Source organism: Lontra canadensis, unplaced genomic scaffold (assembly GCF_010015895.1).
Source record: "Lontra canadensis isolate GAN:19392208 unplaced genomic scaffold, GSC_riverotter_1.0 scaffold5, whole genome shotgun sequence".
Lineage (NCBI taxonomy): Eukaryota > Metazoa > Chordata > Mammalia > Carnivora > Mustelidae > Lontra > Lontra canadensis.
In genome coordinates this window covers 42,221,551-42,241,857 of record NW_022630999.1, presented here as the reverse complement: position 1 = coordinate 42,241,857, position 20,307 = coordinate 42,221,551, and the positions used below count along the sequence as shown (strand labels likewise).

General features: G+C 36.1%; 1 protein-coding gene across 1 annotated transcript in view; it reads right to left on the bottom strand.

Moving 5' to 3' along the window:
* Window positions 1–20,307, bottom strand: part of ADAMTS19 (ADAM metallopeptidase with thrombospondin type 1 motif 19) — a 250,022-nt gene that overhangs the window by 77,845 nt on the left and 151,870 nt on the right. Inside the window, exons 11-13 of the mRNA XM_032851974.1 lie at window positions 11,063–11,164; window positions 5,030–5,160; window positions 3,860–4,032 (exon numbers count right to left, since the gene is read on the bottom strand). Coding sequence (XP_032707865.1) covers window positions 3,860–4,032; window positions 5,030–5,160; window positions 11,063–11,164 — 406 coding nt within the window. The remainder of the gene's footprint in view (window positions 1–3,859; window positions 4,033–5,029; window positions 5,161–11,062; window positions 11,165–20,307) is intronic.

Genomic DNA, 20,307 nt, shown 5'->3' with positions numbered 1-20,307 from the left:
AACCTAGTGAACAAAGTAATATTATCCCAAGGAGAATGTTTAGTGAGAAGAGGGGCCAGGACAGATCATTAGAAAATACCTGTAAGGCATATCACTCATTCACTGAGTTTATTAAGTGCCTACTCCATTCAGATACTGTTCACAGTGCTACACATACAGCAGTGCAAAAATAGGATAATCCCTGCTCTTCCAACAATTATGGGAGGAATGTAATAAATAAAAGTAAAAGTAGGGTTGCCTGGGTGGCTCAGTGGGTTAAAGCCTCTGCCTTCGGCTCAGGTCATGATCTCAGGGTCCTGGGATCAAGCCCCGCATCAGGCTCTCTGCTTGCAGGAGCCTGCTTCCCCCTCTCTCTCTCCCTGCCTGCCTCTCTGAGCACTTCTGGTCTCTATCTGTCAAATAAATAAATAAAATCTTAAAAAAAAAAAAAGTAAAAGTATTATGGCAGATGGTGATGAGTTCTGTGAAAAAAGAATAAAGCAGGGAAAGAAAAGGCACTGAGTTACTATTTAACAAAAGACCTGAAGGAGGTAAGAGAATGAAGGCTATGGATATCTGAAGACAGTGTTATAGTAAGGAAAGGAAGAGCTTCCAAGACACTAGGACTTATTCTAGGAAGACCAAGGGAGCCAATGTAGCTGAAAGGGTGATGGGGAATAGTGGAGATGAAATCTGAGAGTAGGAAGAAGCCAGGTGGCAGAGCTCCTTAAGGTCTTCCCTTTAGAAGGAATGAATATGGACTTTCAGTGAATTGGAAGAGTAACAGGACATGACTGACAATTTAAATGTATCACTCTGGCTGTTGAGACTTAAGGAGAACACAGGCATAAAGACCAGTTAGATGGCTTGTTGCAACCCTGGGGCAGAGACGGTGGCTTGTACCAGGGGAGGAGTCCTGACAATATTGGGAAATGATCAGACGCTACATGTACTTCAAAGATAAGTTCCCACCCATTAAAAAAGAATGAAATCTTGCCATTTGTATCAATATGGATGAATCTAGAGTGTAATGCTAAGTGTAATAAGTCACAAAAAGGGAAATTCTATACAATTCACTCAAATACGGAATTTAAGAAACAAATTAACAAAATAAAAAAGAGACAAGCCAAAAAACAGACTCTTTTTTTTTTTTTAAGATTTTGTTTATTTATTTATTTGACAGAGATCACAAGTAGGCAGAGAGGCAGGCAGAGAGAGAGGAGGAAGCAGGCTCCCCGCTGAGCAGAGAGCCCGATGCGGGGCTCGATCCCAGGACCCCGGGATCATGACCTGAGCCGAAGGCAGAGGCTTTAACCCACTGAGCCACCCAGGCGCCCCCAAAAAACAGACTCTTAACTCTAGAGAACAAACTGATGGTTACCAGAGGGGAGGTGGATGAGAGGATGGGGGAAACAGGTGAAGGAGAGTAAGAGTACACTTGGCTTGATGAGCGCTGAATCACGGATGGAAATGCTGAATCACAGTATCATACACTCGAAACTAACATAACACTGTGTGTTAACTACGCTGGAATTAAAAAAGATAAGGCTAGTGTCACCTTACTGATATTTTGAATGTATAGTAAAAGAAAAGAAAAAATGGCAACTCTAAGCATCTGGAAAGAAGAAGGTACCATTTATTAAGAGAATAGTGTGAACAGAGGATGGTACTATCATGTCGTCTCAGCTTAGGAAACAGTATGTTTGGAGGCCATCAAGGGGAAGAAAACATGGCATGTTTGAGGCAGTTAAACAAGACCAAGATCTGGAGTGCAAACTGACAGGGAAATAAGGTTCTAGAGGAGATGCGAGGTAAGAGAAGGGAGATTACCTCCTCATCCTCTCACTATCAAACACGTAACACTACTTATCTATAGTGGAGGAATCGGCCTTGTTATTTGGCCGTTGTCATTAGTGCTTCTATTCTCACATGCTTACATGGAGAGAAGGGTTCTGTCAGTTAGGTACATTGAAATCCATCAACAATAGAATTTAGGCTGTTGATAGGCATGTTGTTGAAATGAAGGAAAAGCACAGTCCAAACTGGCTAAGGGGAGAAATAAGGACAGGAGAAAATGGGGGCCTGATGGTCAGGTAAGTCAGAGAATTCATCACCATGTTTGGTACCTGCAGCTCAAACTCATAGCTCACTGACTTACCATGGGCAGGAAATATCTTAAATAAAGAAGTTATGAAGTTATTTGTAAATAATTCTCTTTTTATTTATTTTATTTTATTTTTTTCTTATAAAGATTTTGTTTATTTATTTGATAGACAGAGATCACAAGTAGGCAGAGAGGCAGGCAGAGAGAAAGGAGAAAGCAGGCTCCCTGCTGAGCAGAGAGCCCGATGCGGGGCTCAATCCCAGGACCCTGAGATCATGACCTGAGCTGAAGGCAGAGGCTTTAACCCACTGAGCCACCCAGGCACCCCAATAATTCTCTTTTTAAAAAGATTTATTTATTTACTAGAGAGAGCATAAGCAGAAGAGGCATAGAAAAATCTTAAGCAGACTCCTTGCTGAGCATCGAGTCTGATTCTGGACTATGACCTGAGCCGAAACTAAGAGTCAGGTGCTTAACCGACTGAAGCACCAAAACGCCCCCCCCCCAACTAATTCTTAAATAATGAAGCAGCATATAGTTTTCTTAACATTCTTATTCTGAAATAATTAAAGATTTAAGGAAGTTGCAAAAATACTACAGAGATCTCATGTGCCTTATCCCTGGTTTACCCCAGTGGTTACACTTTGGTTAACTACAGTACAATAGCAAACCTAGGAAATGGACACTGATACAGGTATGTGTATACCCCATACCATTTTATCACATTTGTAAATTTCACAACCACCAGCACAATCAATATATTTAAGTATTTTATCAGCACAAAGTTCTGTCTTATGCTACCCCTTTATAGTAACAACCATCCTTTTCCCCACCACCATCCCTGACTTTTGGCAACCTTTATTCTGTTTAACATCTCTACATTTTGACATTATATATATATATATATATATACATATAATCATAGATTATATTATATACTATATATATATGTGTGTGTGTGTGTGTGTGTGTGTGTGTTATAAGTTATATAAGTGGAAGCACAGAATATTTGATGTTTTGAGATTGGTTGTTCTCACTCAGCATAAAGCTCTGAAATCCACTAAGTTACTACACAAATCAAGAGTTTGTTCCTTTTACTGCTACATAATATCCCAGGGTATGGATGTACCTCAGTGTGTCTGACTGTTAGGTACTCAGAACTTTTTTGGTTGCTTCCATTTTTTGGGTTATTGAAAATAAAGCTGCTATGAACATTCTTTCATGGGATTTTTTAACAGTTGTAAATTTTCACTTCACTGGGGAAAATGCCCAAGAGTGTGTTTCCTAAATTGTATGAAAAATGTATGTTGAGTTATTTAAGAAACTACCAAGCTATTTTTCAGAGTGGCTGTACCATTTACATTCCAATCAGCAACACAGGAGATCCAGTTTCTCCTCATCCTCAGCAGCATTTCCTACTGTTACTTTAAAAAAAATTTTAGTTCCTCTAATTGATGTGTAATAACATACTCTGCATTTAAAAAATATACTTGGAGTCAGTGCTTGTGACTGTTATAGGTCATTAAGGGATGAAAAAAGAGAGCTCTGAAATATTTAGAATATATATTTAGAATATAATCTGTATCATCTGTTAAATAACATTGACTACTACTGTCAAATACTTGGCAGATTTAGAAATCTACTTCATTAAGATGGTGGTGACAATGAATCATGGAACACTGCATCAAAAACTAATGATGTACTGTATGATGACTAACATAACACAATAAAAATAAATAAACAAACAAAAAAAGATGGTGGCGATGTGAGTCATACCTTCATCCATGACAGCTTGCCACTGAAGAACATGCTTTGGGTATGAAGTTCTAACACTATAGGCCTGACATTGCCAGTCTCTGAATCCAGGCAAACCTGCAGGACAAGGTGGATTCTCACATATTCTGTATTGTTTTCTGGGACCATTACAATCCCTTGCTTCAGAGCCTAGCCTAGAAAAGATAGTACAAATAGTCAATTTTATCTTATTTTAATGTTAATTACTCATTTAAAAAATTTAAAGGCATTAAATTAAAAAGGTAGAATCCTTTATATTAAATCTATTTTGGAAAATGTGGACACGTTAAATGATTGCTAGTGGTAGGAAATCTACATGCTTATTAAAAACCATATAAATATATATATTATTATATACATATATATAAAAATATATATATTATATATAATATATATATAAAATATATATATATATATTTTTTTTTTCTCCGTATCCTTGATCAAGTTAACTTCTAAAACACCTGATAAATAAAAGCCAACCTGCCATAGACATGGAAGAGTAAAGGGCAGAGGCTGGGGGCCAAATGGAAAGCCTGTGATTCCTGTGATGGAGTTGGTTCTAATGTTTTCACACCCTTTCTTTAAAATTGCTTTTGAAGGAATCGGGCCACTGAGCTCACACCAAGAGTAAAAGCATAGAGCTGAAATGATTTTCTCATGTGCTTTCCTGGGATCACTCTAGCAAGTGACTGGGTTTGGGTGAGCAGACCCTGAAATGCTCCCTATCTGCATACATGCTAGCACGTCTTCATTTCTCAAGACTACTGGCTTATATTGACATTGATTTTGTTCTCCTTCCCTACCTTCCTTAAGTCCTATTCACCTTTCTGCCTTCTCACAGTTCCCTTAATCATGGACTCACTTCATCTAATGCATGTCTCCCTGCTCATTTGAACGCACCAGTTTCTTCGATTTACCCAAGAAACCACCCCGTGCAACATTTAATTCTTTGTTCTGAGAGGGGTTGGTCTCATTTTCTTCTTGGGGGATTTTATATCATTTAAACAACTTGAGGGATTTTTCTGTTACCCAACATGGGGTAGGGATTTGAGAGGCTTCTTCTGCCTTCCAACACTGTTTATCAGTAAAACCTTTGCTTTTGGAAATTGAGGGAAAAAATGCCCTCCCCCAATCCAGGAGCTTTGCGTTTACCCAGGACATTTGCGCTCTCGACTGCTGATCCCAGAACCGCAGGTTCGGCTACAGGGGCTCCACTCGCTCCACTCTCCGGCCACATGTCCAGGTGCCAAGGTCCTGCTGGTACATTCTCCAGCCTTACACCACTATTCCAAAAGTTATGTCTTAGGTGAACAAATCAGGGCACAACGGAAAATCATTCACTGGCCTACAGAGTCACTGGAATTGTGATTAAATCACACCTACTAGAGCCCCACACATATGAACTGAAAAAGACCAAACCCAAGTTGGCACTTGCTTCTTGTCATAGCAGTAGAATGGTCCGTTCTCCCAGTTCTCACGTCAGATCACACAGTCTTATTATGAAAACAGTGCACATGTATTCGCCCTACAGCTCTGAGAATTCAGTACGTATGACAGAGACAGGGTAAAGAGGGAAGTTGGGGTGGCACAGCCATGAAAGGAAAACTAACACAGTCTGAGAAACGTTAACAGTTTAAAATGGACACATGACAGAAGCAGAGTCCTACGTCAGAATGGAGAATAAAACCTAAATGTTCTTGCATAACTGGAGTGAAGGAGACATTTTAGCAAACTTAATGACTGTGATTTGAAAGGTTGGTGGTTTTCTTTCCTTATAATTAAAAAAACCCCAAAACAAAAAACCCTGATTTAACTTCAACACTTCCCTTCATGACCTCTTTCTTTTTTCTGAAAGAGTTCCCATCAAACATAAACGTTAACATTACAGCAAGTTTTTGTTTGAAAGCAGTTTACTTAAAAGACTTAGGCAATTGGATTCTTTGAAATTTCATCATTTCCTTCCAGTTATTCTGCAACTTGTTTTCTATTGATTAACTGAGAAAGATAATCACGAAAGAAGAGAAAGGACTCTACTCATTCTCTTGTTTATAATTATATTTTTATCCACTTCAAACAAAGGCAGCCAAAGAGGCAGTTTCTGTGGCCACCCAGGAATGGGTGCCCAGACGTGGAAGACTTGGATTTCTCCTTATTTCGGAAAAATCAGATACATCAGGATCACGGCAAACATGTTAAAAGTAAAATTAACTGAACAAAATTATGTTGAGAATAATAAGAAAATATTTGCAAAATTCAGATTCATGACTGTATAATGATGGAGTTGAGCAAGCTTATCCTTCCAGACCTAAACAATTTTCTACACTTAAGAGCAACATGACTTATTAGGGATTTTTGCAGAAATTACAGAAACACTCTAATCTTCACATTTCTCATTTCAAAATGTGAATGATAATCATATTTACCTAATGGATTTTGCAGGAATAGAATGAAGCACTAAGCACAATATGTAGTCCATACTTAATAAAAGTTAACAATAATTAATGATGATAATGATAAATTGTATGTATTATTATATTAATATCATTAATAAGTTTCTAGAAGTCTAATCAAAACTCTATTCATCCTGATCTAAACTGATCTATATTTCTTTAGAATTTATTTTGAGATGGTTATTAAATTATTTGAGATGGTTATTAAAGAGACAATTTAGGAAAAAAACTATGCTACATGGTTTTGTGTAGCCCAGTTAATGCTTTTCTAGGCAATAAAATAATTAGTTCCTGCAGATTTTTTCCATAATGTCAAACTTGAAATTCAACCTCTTTTAGATACAATAAGCTTTAAATCAATGCTTGAAAAAAATCTCAACAACTCAGAGTGTATTGATAGCACATTACATTGAGATTTTGTATGAAGATTGTCATTAAATTGCAATTTTGTGTGAAGATTCAGTCTGAAAACTGCAGAAGGGGGGAAACCATGTCCTTTTAAATAGTTTACTGGCTTTAAGGATAACAATCTAATGCCATTCATGAAAAAAAAAAAATCAACATGAAAGCTGTCAAACTTCAGTGGGTCAAATTGTTTTGGCCTATTTAAATGGTGTTTGTGCTTTCTGTGGTGTGTATCATAGCTCCTTGCTCATTTAGCAGCAAGCTGTCATTGAAAGGCTGGGCAATCATTCCCAGCAGGCTAAAAATATGCTGTGAAAGACCAGCATCTGGACTTGTACATCATTTAAACCAGAGCACACTGGGCAGATGAAGAGAAATGGAAACAGATATAGAAGTCAAATTTGCATACATAAATCAGTGAACTCTAAAGAAAGTATAGTACAGTATTTAAAGTCATCACTTTGCAGAGAACCAGATCTCTGGATGAAACCATGGAGAACCTGTCTTTGTGTCTTCTAGGTGGTGTTGTACTTCAACACTGAAAGAAGTGTTAAATGTTCTGTTTAAATGATCATACAATTCATTCCATTTGGTTTTTGTTTAAATTATCATATAATATATTCCATTTGGTTTATATATAAAATGACCTTAATGATGATTTTCATATGTTTTCTGGCAGCATATTTTTCTTCTTTTGTATTTTTGAGCCTCAAGAAATATTATACCTGGTTAAAAAAATATAAAATTTGTCATATCTACTAATTCAGTCTAATTTATGAAAATGCTAATGAAATATAAAAATATAGATTATTTCTGAGACAGTACATGACATAAAAAATTGACTGCATTTCCATTCTATCAAATTTCTAGGTGGACATGTCTGGGAAGTTCATAAAAACATAAGATTGGAAGAGGTCTGTGAAGATGACCAGGGGAACATCATTGTCCAATCAAATCTTCTTATAAATACATTGTTGGATGAGAGAAGAGGAGGACAGAGGCAATAAAATCTACATATACAAATGTGTGAGTATAAGGATATTACAGTTGTTATATTTTTAATAAAGAATTACAATAGTAAAATTTAAGAATCTCAATTTAGGGAAGTAAATAAAATATATTATGTAGAATTCTTCAAAACAGGCTAAAACTTTACTAAATTTGCATTTAACTTTCCTTTCCTCTCCCCCAATTCCTAGCAAGTATTGTCCGAGAAAAAAACATACCTTTCTTGGTTTTTACTAAGTCATTTACCAACTCTTTAGCATCTGTTAAATGTAAATGTAAACACAGATGATAGTATTATAAAGAGAAGAGAAGAAAGAAAAGGGTTGCTTTTAATTTGGAAAAGCCTATGCAGAAATTGTAAATAAATCCCCATCTTTACAATTATTTTGAATCATAAAATTCTGTAGGCACCTTCTCAGACTTAATTATACACTCTTAGATGAACTAGCTATATAGCTGGATCAACATCAGGATACACTATAAAAAATTACACGATTACAAAATTTTGTAACAAACTATTAAAAGATTCCCAGTTTAGTTTCTTGGTTTGCAATGGGCCAGGCGAGCAGTGTTTTGTGTGAGGTTGAAAGCGTTCAAATATTTTAACACTACAGCACTACTAGGCAGAGTGTTGGAAGCTATTTTCACAATGGCTTCTACAACAGCTGCAACAAATGGATATTTGAAGAAGCCCACATGACCTGAGGAACTGAGAAGTCCATTAGTTATTTCAATACACAAAGCATTACAGAACCACTAAAAGAATACTGTTAGCACAATTAAAGGGAAATAAAAACATTTTACTTTTGATGAGCAATTGCAATTTTTTTTAAAGATTTTATATATTTATTTGACAGAGAGAGATCACAAGTAGACAGAGAGGCAGGCAGAGAGAGAGGAAGGAAAGCAGGCTCCCTGCTGAGCAGAGAGCCCGATGTGGGGCTTGATCCCAGGACCCTGAGATCATGACCTGAGCCAAAGGCAGCAGCTTAACCCACTGAGCCACTCAGGCGCCCCAGAGCAATTGCAATTTTGATGGCTTAAAGAATAAGTTTATTTTAGAGACCTTCAATAATGGAAATCATTTTCATAAATATCAGATGGAAAAAATAATAGCGGAAAAATATTGAGGACATCAGTTTGTAAAAATGAAGAGATTTTATATTGTTAAAGAACTAAGATGAATGGGCTGTGTGATGTTTGAAGAAATACTGCTGAATAGTTGGTTATCTTTGTTTATTATGGTTTTCATGTTTCAGGAACAATAAAAATTATAGTTGGTGGAGAGTTTTATGATTCCAGCAATAAATTACTCAACATAATACTGTGAGGCTTGCCCAATATGCACACATTATTGTACTTGTGTATAATAAAAAATAAATAAATAAAACCAACTCAGATTCTGACTCTCCATATAAACTCACAGAAAAACATCTGGCATGGTCCATAAACAACTGGCTGATAATTAAGAGAAATTCCCTTTCAAGAAAACATTTTTCTGTTGATTGTATCTAGTGATAAAACATTTCTAGTCTTAAAAGATATTTTGTACTTAAACAGTTTGTATATTTTTTTCTTTTTTAATTAAAGAAATCACAGAAGTAATAAATGACTACATGATTATGTCAAACAATCCAAAAGTGTCTGGGAAAATAATTTTATTTTCCCTCAGCTACCCTGCTTTCAGTCATCAATTCCATTTCCCTCTCAAGAGCTAACTACTAATTACAGCTTAGAGTTTATATTTTCAAACCATTTTCTATTAGTTTAGGAATGTATACAATGTATGTGTGTATTTATAACCAGTTTTTTGGTAAATATCAAAAGGTATCATAAAGGATTATTTTTCTTGAGGTGCCTGTGTATTAACCATCATGTCTTTTTTCCAGTTTGTACATATTTATCTACCTCATTCGTTTAACAGCTACATTGTAACCATTCCTCACATCACGAATATTTTCATTGTTTCTCATGCCTCATCATTGCAAACTGCAAGCTTACATAAGTATTTGTGTGCCTGTGTGTGTGTGTGTGTTTATATGCACACACATCTATTTTTGTGAAACACATGTATTTCCTTTGCACAAAATTCTAGCAGTGGAATTGCTGAAATTCCATTATGTCCATTTTTAAAAACGTGTTTTTAATCTAGCAGTCAACATAACTTCATTGTTTTCATTAAGTAATTCACTCCAAGTAAGCTTTATATTGTTGTTTCTTTTTAAATGAAATAAACATGTCTGTTCTTCAGAGGCGAGGTTTCTGATTTTATATCTAATGAGTAAAATGATTAACCATTCTGTTTTCTCTTTATAGAATAAAAATTAGAAAGTAATGTAAGCTATTGAACTGTTATCTTTTGATTAACTATCACTATATATTTAGATGAGATCTACCTCCTTCATAATCTTGAACAGAAAATTAATTTTCAACAGCAATAATTTTGATATGAAAATCAAAAGAAAAATTAATTTTTCAACAGCAATTACTTTGATATGAAAATGTATACTAATAAATTTTCCTGAAACCCTATGAAACACATTAAAGAACTTAGATAGCTAAATATTTACTGATCTTCAAAATGTCAATTAAAATATTTTATATATAATGCTTGAAATGACAAGGACAAATTCTACTCATTGTCTTTTCTTAGACAATGTTTTATAACTGAAAGGATTCATCAGCTCTGGAAGTTTGACATTATGCTATTATTTGTGATTATTTACCTATGTTTAACTTAAATAATAAAAATAAATTCATTTTTTGGTTAAAGCGATACACACATCTTTCAGTCTTCTCATAATCAACAATAAAAAAAAAATACCTGCATTTATGTTAACAAAACAAACATAGATTTGGTACAATGTGAAAGTTAAAATTGAAAATGAATGAAATACTGAAAAAATTTTTCATATAATTACTGGAGGTATTCCACTGGTATTAAGATGGATACATATTTAACTGGAAGAGGAAGGTGTGAGTTTCTGGAATTTCATTCCATGTTCTTTTTTTTTTTTTCTTTTCACCAAAATGCACTGTTTATGCACCACACCCAGTGCTCCATGCAATACGTGCCCTCCATAATACCTACCACCAGGCTCACCCAATCCCCATCCCCCTCCCCTCCAAAATCCTGTTTGTTTCTCAGAGTCCACAGTCTCTCATGGTTTGTGTCCCTCTCTGATTTCCCCCAACTCACTTCTCTTCTCCATCTCCCAATGTCCTACATGTTATTCCTTATGCTCCACAAGTAAGTGAAGCCATATGATAATTGACTCTCTCATTTCATGTTCTTAATTAACTTAGACTTTGAATGACTTACCTTACCAGTGTCACAATCAGTTCCATCCATTGGTGGATCTAGCTTCGTTCTGCATTCTTTCTCACCCTCGACCTTGCACCATAACCCTGTGCAAATAACATGCTGAAAACAAGCCCATAATAAATAATAAGGAGGAGGTAGCATATTTTTGAGGTGAAGTCTATAATTTTTGAGAAAGCTATCTTGATAGAACAACAGAAATTGTTTGAAGAAAAAATATGTTTTAGGTAATAAAACATATGAACGTATCACTAAAATAACATATGGCTTATGTATAGTGATTAGAATATTGATACATTAAAAACAGAAAATCTGTTTAATACATTTAAATATCTGTATGTTTCTTAAATAAAATACATGTGATTACTACTAAGATTATGTAGGTACAACAGAGAAGTGTAAGCTAAAAACCATTATTTGTATCATTCCATGAACCAGGCTAGAAGAATAAAAGTGATGGGTTTGTGGTATGAATTAAGTGCCTGCTGTCCTAAAGCCTGTCCTCACTTAATGCTCTGCTTTACACTTAAAGGCCATGGTTAGTATTTCATTATTTCACCAAATAGCCTTGGCCTATGACACAACACAGACTATGAATGGGTACGTTTCTGGTATCAGTCATTTTTACCTCAGTCTGAATGAGTTTCAGATCTCTAGGATACAATGAACTTTTCTAGGGAAAAGTTTGAGGGAATAACAAAAATCCTGGGATAAGATAGAAAAGACAGAGTCACTGTGAAGGATGAGAACTCAAAACAGGCAGGAAGGAAGCCTGTCAGAAACCCAAGCCCCAGCTCTAGGGGCCATCATCACAGACAGAATGAAGCACTCAGAACACATTTGCATTTCATAGAAATAGGAAGTCCATAAGAGACAGTTAGAGATGATTAGAATAATGCATAGTGAAGATGATGCGTTACCTATCCAGATACATGGAGAAGGTGGAAGAAGACAGATCAATATAGAAGAAATCATGGCAATGTGAAAGGCACAGTCTCATACAAGATTTTAAAGGGAACAAAATTTTAAAGATTGAAGAACCAAACCTTGAATACCATGAAGGGCGAGGGACTCCATATTTGGAGGGAGAAAGAAACCACTTCACCGTTGATCAGGAGGTTGAGAAGATTAAAAGGCTATTTTAGGAGGTTTACTCTGCCGGTATATGCAAAACAGACTAAAAAATCACTGCAAAGTAAAAATTAGCTTATGACCCAAATTTATTAAATATTTGGGAAAGATATTTAACTGAATGTTTTAAACAGGTCAGTTACAATTTTAACACTGAATTTGTTACAAAGCTCCAAATAGTATTTTCCTATTCTTTCTTTCTTTAAAAATATAATTTCTCTTAAAAATTATATAATGTATGGCAAGAGTGGGATATATTCTATTCACCTTATTTTATTTGCTGTGATACCTTTTCTGCTTCAAAATACTTCATCCAAATATATTGTATTATAGATTTAGCCTAACTTCTATAATTGGTTTACACAAATCATTTACCAAAACTTCATCCAGGGATTTATTTTAAAGAATGTCAATAATGTCTAAATCAAATTGCTACTCTGCTATATTTTAGACCCTTTCAAGTTAACAGGTTGTTTATCATGTACATTTGTGCACACATTTATATTTGAATTAATGGATCTCTAACCTAAGATCATAGTTCTTAAATGTATTTTTCCCCTTAATACCTTTGTTAAGGATGTCTTATAATCATGGGATCAAATGTGAAATTTTCCAACAAAGAACAATTTTGCTTTATGTGTATTCCATAAAGTTTAGTTGTATCATAACACGAGTTATTTTTGCCAGGCTCATTAGTTAACCAGTGCATACTGAAGTGCATATTGAACAAAAAAAAGCAAATCTTGTATATTGTTATTTTGTCATAATACTGGTTACTGAACACCTGTTGGTGGTCTAAATTCTGACCTTCCACCATTATCTGCTATTCATAACAGCAGGTACTCTAATTGATTCCCACTTCAGGCACTGGGAGAATGAAAGCAGACTTGGCAACTTTTCAAGATAAGCACAATCATTTAGAATAAATCTCTCATAGAGGAGATCTCTGTACACTTTATATTCTGCAGGTCCAAGGAACTTATGGGAAGTAAATTACAGCCTCATTCTTAAAAATAACTCAGATTCAGGATTTCAAACTGAACTGTCAAAAGTAACACAAGAAAATGTTGAAGAAATGGAATGGACTATTTCCACCTTAAGAAGTAGAGTATCTCAGATGTGTGATATGAGGGCCAATATCAAGCCCTTCTTAAGATATTACAAGGATACTATAAAGGGGCAAGGGACATCTGGGTGGCTCAGTTGGTTAAGAGTCCAACATTTGATATTGGCTCAGGTCATGATCTCAGTGCCCTGAGATCCATCCCTGCCTCAGGCTCCCTACCGTGTATGTTAAGTTAGAGTCAAATATTTTTTGCAACTCAATTGCTGGAAGAATTTAATGTATCAATTAAGAAAAGAACTTTTAAACTTCAAATGCTTTCCATAGGAACCCAGGACAGAACTTCACACCTCAGTTCTTCCTAGAAAGCTAATAAATAATAATGTAATATTCTTTTAAAAAAATTCTTCCATAATGAGAAAAGACCATTAAAAGCATATAACAAGGAGAGGAGCAAGATGCTGGGGGAGAAGACCTAAATATCATCGGATCCCAGGAGTTCAGCTAGGTAGTTATCAAACCATTCTGACCACCTACACATTCAAAAGGAGATAGAAGAGAAGAAGAGCAGCAATTCTAGGAACAGAAAAGTGACCACTTTCGGGAAGTAAAACATGTGGAGAAGTGAACCCGAATTGATATATATTAAGAGAGACTGCAGGAGGGAGGGGCCGGTGAAATCAGAACTTTTAGAAGTCTGCTCCACTGAGGGACTTTGATCTAGAGGCTAAGCGGGGAGTGGAACACTTGTGGGGATAGTGTGGTCTCAGGACCCACGGGGTGGCAAAAAGACAAGGGGTGTCTGAATGTGGCAGAGCTCTCAGGTATTGGAGTGGGGAATCCGGCTGCAGAGATGGAGCAAGGTGGAGGGTTCTCAGCTCAGGGTTACCTTAAACCATGATCCGAGGCACAATCAGACCACTGCTCTTCGAGCAGGGACCCCCAAGTGGCAGATCCGGAAAGAACCACTCTTTCCTCCTCCAGGAGGAGTGCAGGAGCATGCAGCAAGAATCTGCTGGGTTTGGAGACTCCAATGAGGCCGTGTGCCAGAGAAAGAAATGCTTGGTCACAGGCTGTGTAAGAGCAGAGTTCGGCCAGAGACCAGGGAGATGGGAGGGATTGACTGCTTTTCTGTGAGGGTGCATTGAGGAGTGGGGCTCCGAGCTCTCGGCTCCTCTGGGCTGGAGATTGGGAGGCCGCCATTTTCACTCCTATCCTCCCAAACTGTACAGAAAGTATTCAGGATCAAAAGCTCTAGAGAGTGAAACCAAGCAGACTGCTTAGCATGGCCCCTAGCAAAGGCGGTACAATTGCGCCTTGGGCAAAGACATTTCAGAATCACTGCAACAGGCCCCTCCCTGAGAAGATTAGCAAGAAAACCCAGCCAAGACCAAGTTCACCAATGAATGAGAACTGCAAAACATCAGAGCTACAGGGGTAAGCCACATTGAATACATGGTTTTTTCCCCATGATTTTTTAGTCTTTCAAAGTAAATTTTTTAAATTATATTTTTTCTTATTCTATTATTTTATCTGCTCCCTTTTTTAATGATTTTTTTAACTATTGCATCCTATCAATAACTTTAAAAAAATCTTTTTAGATTTTCATTGCTATACCCTTATTCAATCCCTTCATTGTATTTAACCTTCTTTTTTTGTACACATACAGGTTTTTCCTTCTTTAAAATTTTGGGATACAGTTTCTTCTAATCAAAATATACACTAAATCTAGAGCATGGCTTTGTGCTAATCTCCAGCCTGATCACATTCTTTCCTCCTTTTTTTTTTTTCTTTTAAACCAATTTATCAATTCCTTTTTTAGAATCTTTTTAAAATTTTTGTCTTTACAGTCATATTCCATCCCTTCGCTGTGTGTACCCTTATGTTTGTATATATATATATGTTTTTCTTTCTTTAAAATTTTGGGAGACAGTTTCTTCTAACAGACCAAAATACAACAAAATCAAGTGTGTGGCTCTGTTCTATTCACCAGCATATATATATATATATATATATATATATATATATATATATATTTTTTTTTTTTTTTTTTTTTTTTTTACCCGACCCCTTTCTTCTCCTCCCCAGATTTAGGTCTCTTCTGATTTGGTTAGTGTATATATTTCTGGGGTCATTTTTACCCTTTCAGTATTTTGTTCTCTCATTCATCTATTCATATCTGTAAAAAACAACAAGGCAGAAAAACTCATCTCAAAAAAAAAAAAAAAAAAGAGGCACTACCGATAGGTTAGGGACCTAATCAATAGGGTCATTAGTTATATTCAGAACTACAGTTCAGAATGACAATTATCAAGGTGCTATCTGGGCTTCAAAAAAGCATGGAAGATACTAGAGAATCCCTTTCTGGAGAAATAAAATCCCTTTCTGAAGAAATAAAAGATCTAAAAATCTAAACAAGTTGAAATTTAAAAAAATCTATTAATGAGGTGCAATAAAAAATGGAGGCTCTTACTACTAGGACAAATGAGGCAGAAAAGAGAATTCATGGTATAGAAGACCAAATGATGGAAAATAAAGAAGCTGAGTAAAAGAGAGACTAACAATTACTGGACCATGAAGGAAGAATCCAAGATACCATAAAATGAAACAATATTAGAATAATTGGGATCTCAGAAGAAGAAGAAAGAGAGAGGGGCAGAAGGTATATTGGAGAAAATTATAGCAGAGAATTTCCCTAATTTGGAGAAGGGAACAAGCATCAAAATCCAGGAAGAACAAAGAAAACTCCCTCAAAATCAGTAAATAAATCATCTAATAGTAAAACTTATAGGTCTCAGTGGCAAAGAGAAAATACTGAAAGCAGCTTGGGACAAGAGGTCTGTAATATACAATGGTACAAATATTAGATTGCAGCAGACCTACCCACAGAAACCTGGCAGGCCAGAAAGAACTAGCATGATATATTCAGAGCACTAAACAAGAAAAATATTCAGCCAAGAATACTATATTCAGCTAGGCTATCATTGAAAATAGGAGAGATAAAAGGCTTCCAGGACAAACAAAAATTAAAAGAATTTGAAAATACCTATGCAGCCCTACAGGAAATATTGAAAGGGGTCCTCTAAGCAAAAAGAGACCCTAAAAACAATAGTCCAGAAAGGAACAGAGACAATATACAGTAGCAATCACCTTACAGACAATATAATGGCACTAAATTCATAACTTTCAATAGTTACCCTGAATGTAAATGGGCTAAATGCCCGAATCAAAAGACACAGGGTATTAGAATGGATAAAAAAACAAGACCCATTGATACGCTGCGTACAAGAAACTCATTTTAGGCCTAAAGACTCCTTCAGTTTCAAAGTGAGGGCATGGCAAACAATTTACCATGTTAATGAGCATCAAAAGAAAGCTGGGATGGCAATCCTTATACCAGATAAATTAGATTTTTAGCCAAAGACTATAATAAGAGATGAGGAAGGACCCTATATCATACTTACAGGGTCTGTCCAACAAAAGATCTAACAATTTTAAATATCTATGCCCCTAACATGGGAGCAGCCAATTATATAAACCAAGTAATAACAATATCAAAGAAACACATCAACAATAATGCAATAATAATAGGGGCATTTAACACTTCACCTCACTGAAATGGACAGATCATCTAAGCCAAAGATGAACCAGGAAATAATGGCTTTAAATGACACACTGGACCAGATGGAAATCACAGATATATTCAGAACATTCCATCCCAAAACAACAGAATACACATTCTTCTCTAGTGCACATGGAACATTCTCCAGAAGAGATCACATCCTGGGTCACAATACGGGTCTCAACCAGTATCAAAAGATTGGGATCATTCCCCACATATTTTCAGACCACAATGCTTTGAAGCTAGAACTCAATCACAAGAGGAAAGTTGGAAAGAACTCAGATCCATGGAGGCTAAAGACATCCTACTAAAGAATGAATGGGTCAACCAGAAAATTAAAGAAGAATTTAAAAATTCATGGAAACAAATGAAAATGAAAACACATCTGTTCAGAATCTGTGGGACACAGCAAAGGTGGTCCTGAGAGTAATACAAGCCTTTCTCAAGAAACAAGAAAGATCTCAAATACACAACCTAACCCTACATCAAAAGGAGCTGGAGAAAGAACAGCAAAGAAAGCATAAACCCAGCAGGAGAAGAGAAATAATAAAGAACAGAGCAGAAATCAATGAAATAGAAATAGAAAGAACAGGAGAACAAATCCACGAAACTAGAAGCTGGTTCTTTGAAAGAACTAATAAGACTGATAAACCCCTGGCCAGAAGTATCAAGAAGAAAAGAGAAAGGACCCAAATAAATAAAATCATGAATGAAAGAGAAGAGATCACAACCAACACCAAAAAAGTAAAAACAATTATAAGAACATATTATGAGCAACTATATGCATGCAAATTTGATAATCTGGAAGAAATGGATGCATTCTTAGAGACATATAAACTACTAAAACTGAACCAGGAAGAAATAAAAAACCTGAACAGACCCATAATGAGTAAGGAGATAGAAGCAGTGATAAAAAATATCCCAACAAACAAGAGCCCAGGGCCAGACGGCTTCCCAGGAGTTTTACCAAACATTTAAAAAAGAATTAATACCTAGTCTCCTGAAACTGTTCCAAAAAATAGAAATGGAAGGAAAACTTCCAAACTCATTTTATGAAGCCACTATGACCTTGATCTCAAAATCAGACGAAGAACCCACCAAAAAGGAGAACTACAGATCAATATCCTTCATGAACACAGATGCGAAAATTCTCAAACCAAAATACTAGCCAATAGGATCCAAGAGTATATTAAAAGGATTATTCACCAAGACCAAGTGGGATTTATTCCTGGGCTGCAAGGTTGGTTCAATATCTGCAAATAAATCAACGTGATGCAATACGTTAATAAAAGAAAGAACAAGAACCATATGATACTCTTAACAGATGCTGAAAAAGCATTTGACAAAGTACAGCATCTCTTCTTGATCAAAACTCTTCAAAGGGTTAAGGATAGAAGGCACGTACCTCAATATCATCAAAGCCATCTATGAAAAACCCACAGTGAATAACATTCTCAATGGGGAAAAACTGAGAGCTTTTCTGCTAAGGTCAGGAACTTGGCAGGGATGTCTACTATCACCACTGCTATTCAACATAGAACTAGAAGTCCTAGCCTCAGCAATCAGACAACAATAAGAAATAAAATGCATATGAATAGGCAAAAAAGAAATCAAACTCTCACTCTTTGTAGATGATATGATACTTTATGTGGAAAACCCAAAAGACTCCACTCCAAAACTGCTAGAACTCATACAGGAATTCAGTAAAGTGTCAGGATATAAAATCAATGCAAAGAAATCAGTTGCATTTCTATACACCAACAGTGAGAGAGAGAAAAGAGAAATTAAGGAGTCTATCCCAGTCACAATTGCACCCAAAACCATAAGACACCTGGGAATAAACCTAACCAAAGAGGCCAAGAATCTGCACTCAATAAACTATAAAGTACTCATGAAATAAATTGAGGAAGACAAAAAGAAATGGAAAAAAGGTTCCATGCTCATGGATTGGAGGAACAAATATTGTGAACATGTATATGCTACCTAAAGCAATCTACACATGTAATGCAATCCCTATCAAAATACCATCAGTCTTTTTTCAAAGAAATGGAAGAAATAATCCTAAAATTTCTGTGGAACCTTAAAAGACCCCAATAGTCAGAGGAATGTTGAAAAGGAAAACCAAAGTTGGTGGCATCACAATTCTAGACTTTAAGCTCTATTACAAAGCTGTCATCATCAAGACGGGATGGTACTGGCACAAAAGCAGACACATAGATCAATGGAACAGAATAAAGAACCCAGAAATAGACCCTCAACTCTATAGTCAACTAATCTTTGACAAAGCAGGAAAGTGTGTCCAGTGGAAAAAAAGACAGTCTCTTCAACAAATGATGTTGGGAAAATTGGACAGCCACATACAGAAGGAAACCGAACCATTTCCTTACACCACACACAAAAACAGACTCAAAATAGATGAAAGACATCAATGTAAGACAGGAATCCATCAAATTCCTTGAGGAGAACATAGGCAGCAACCTTTTTGACCTCAGCTGCAACAATTTCTTCCTAGAAACATCACCAAAGGCAAGGGAAGCAAGGGCAAAAATCAACTATTGGAACTTCACCAAGATCAAAAGCTTTTGCACAACATGGAAACAGTCAACAAAACCAAAAGACAACTGACAGAATGGGCGAAGATATTTGCAAATGACATATCAGATAAAGGGCTAGTATCCAAAATCTATAAAGAACTTATCAAACTCAACACCCAAAGAACAAATAATCCAATCCAGAAATGGGCAGAAGACATGAACAGACATTTCTGTAAAGAAGACATCCAGATGGCCAACAGACACATGAAAAAGTGCTCAACATCACTCACCATCAGGGAAATACAAATCAAAACCACAGTGAGATATCAACTCACACCAGTCAGGATGGCTAAAATTAACAAGTCAGGAATAAATAGATGTTGGCAAGGATGAGAAAGGGGAACTCTCCTACACTGTTGGTGGGAATGCAAGCTGGTACAGCCACTCTGGAAAATAACATGGAGGTTCCTCAAAAAGTTGAAAATACAGCCACCCAAGACCCAGCAATCACACTACTGGGTATTTACCCTAAGGATACAAATGTAGTGATTCGAAGGGGCACGTGTACCTGAATGTTTATAGCAGCAATGTCCACAGCAGCCAAACTATGGAAAGAACCTAGATGTTCATCAACAGATGAATGAATTAAGAAAATGTGGTGTATATATATACATGGAATACTATGCAGCCATCAATAAACCATGAAATCTTGCCATTTGCAATGACATGGATGGGACTAGAGGTTATTATGCTAAGCAAAATAAGTCAATCAGAGAAAGACAATTATCCTATGATCTCTCTGATATGAGGAATTCGAGAGGCAGGACAGGGGTTGGTGGGGATAGAGAAGTAAAAAAATGAAACAGGGATGGATCTGGGGAGGGAGACAAACCAT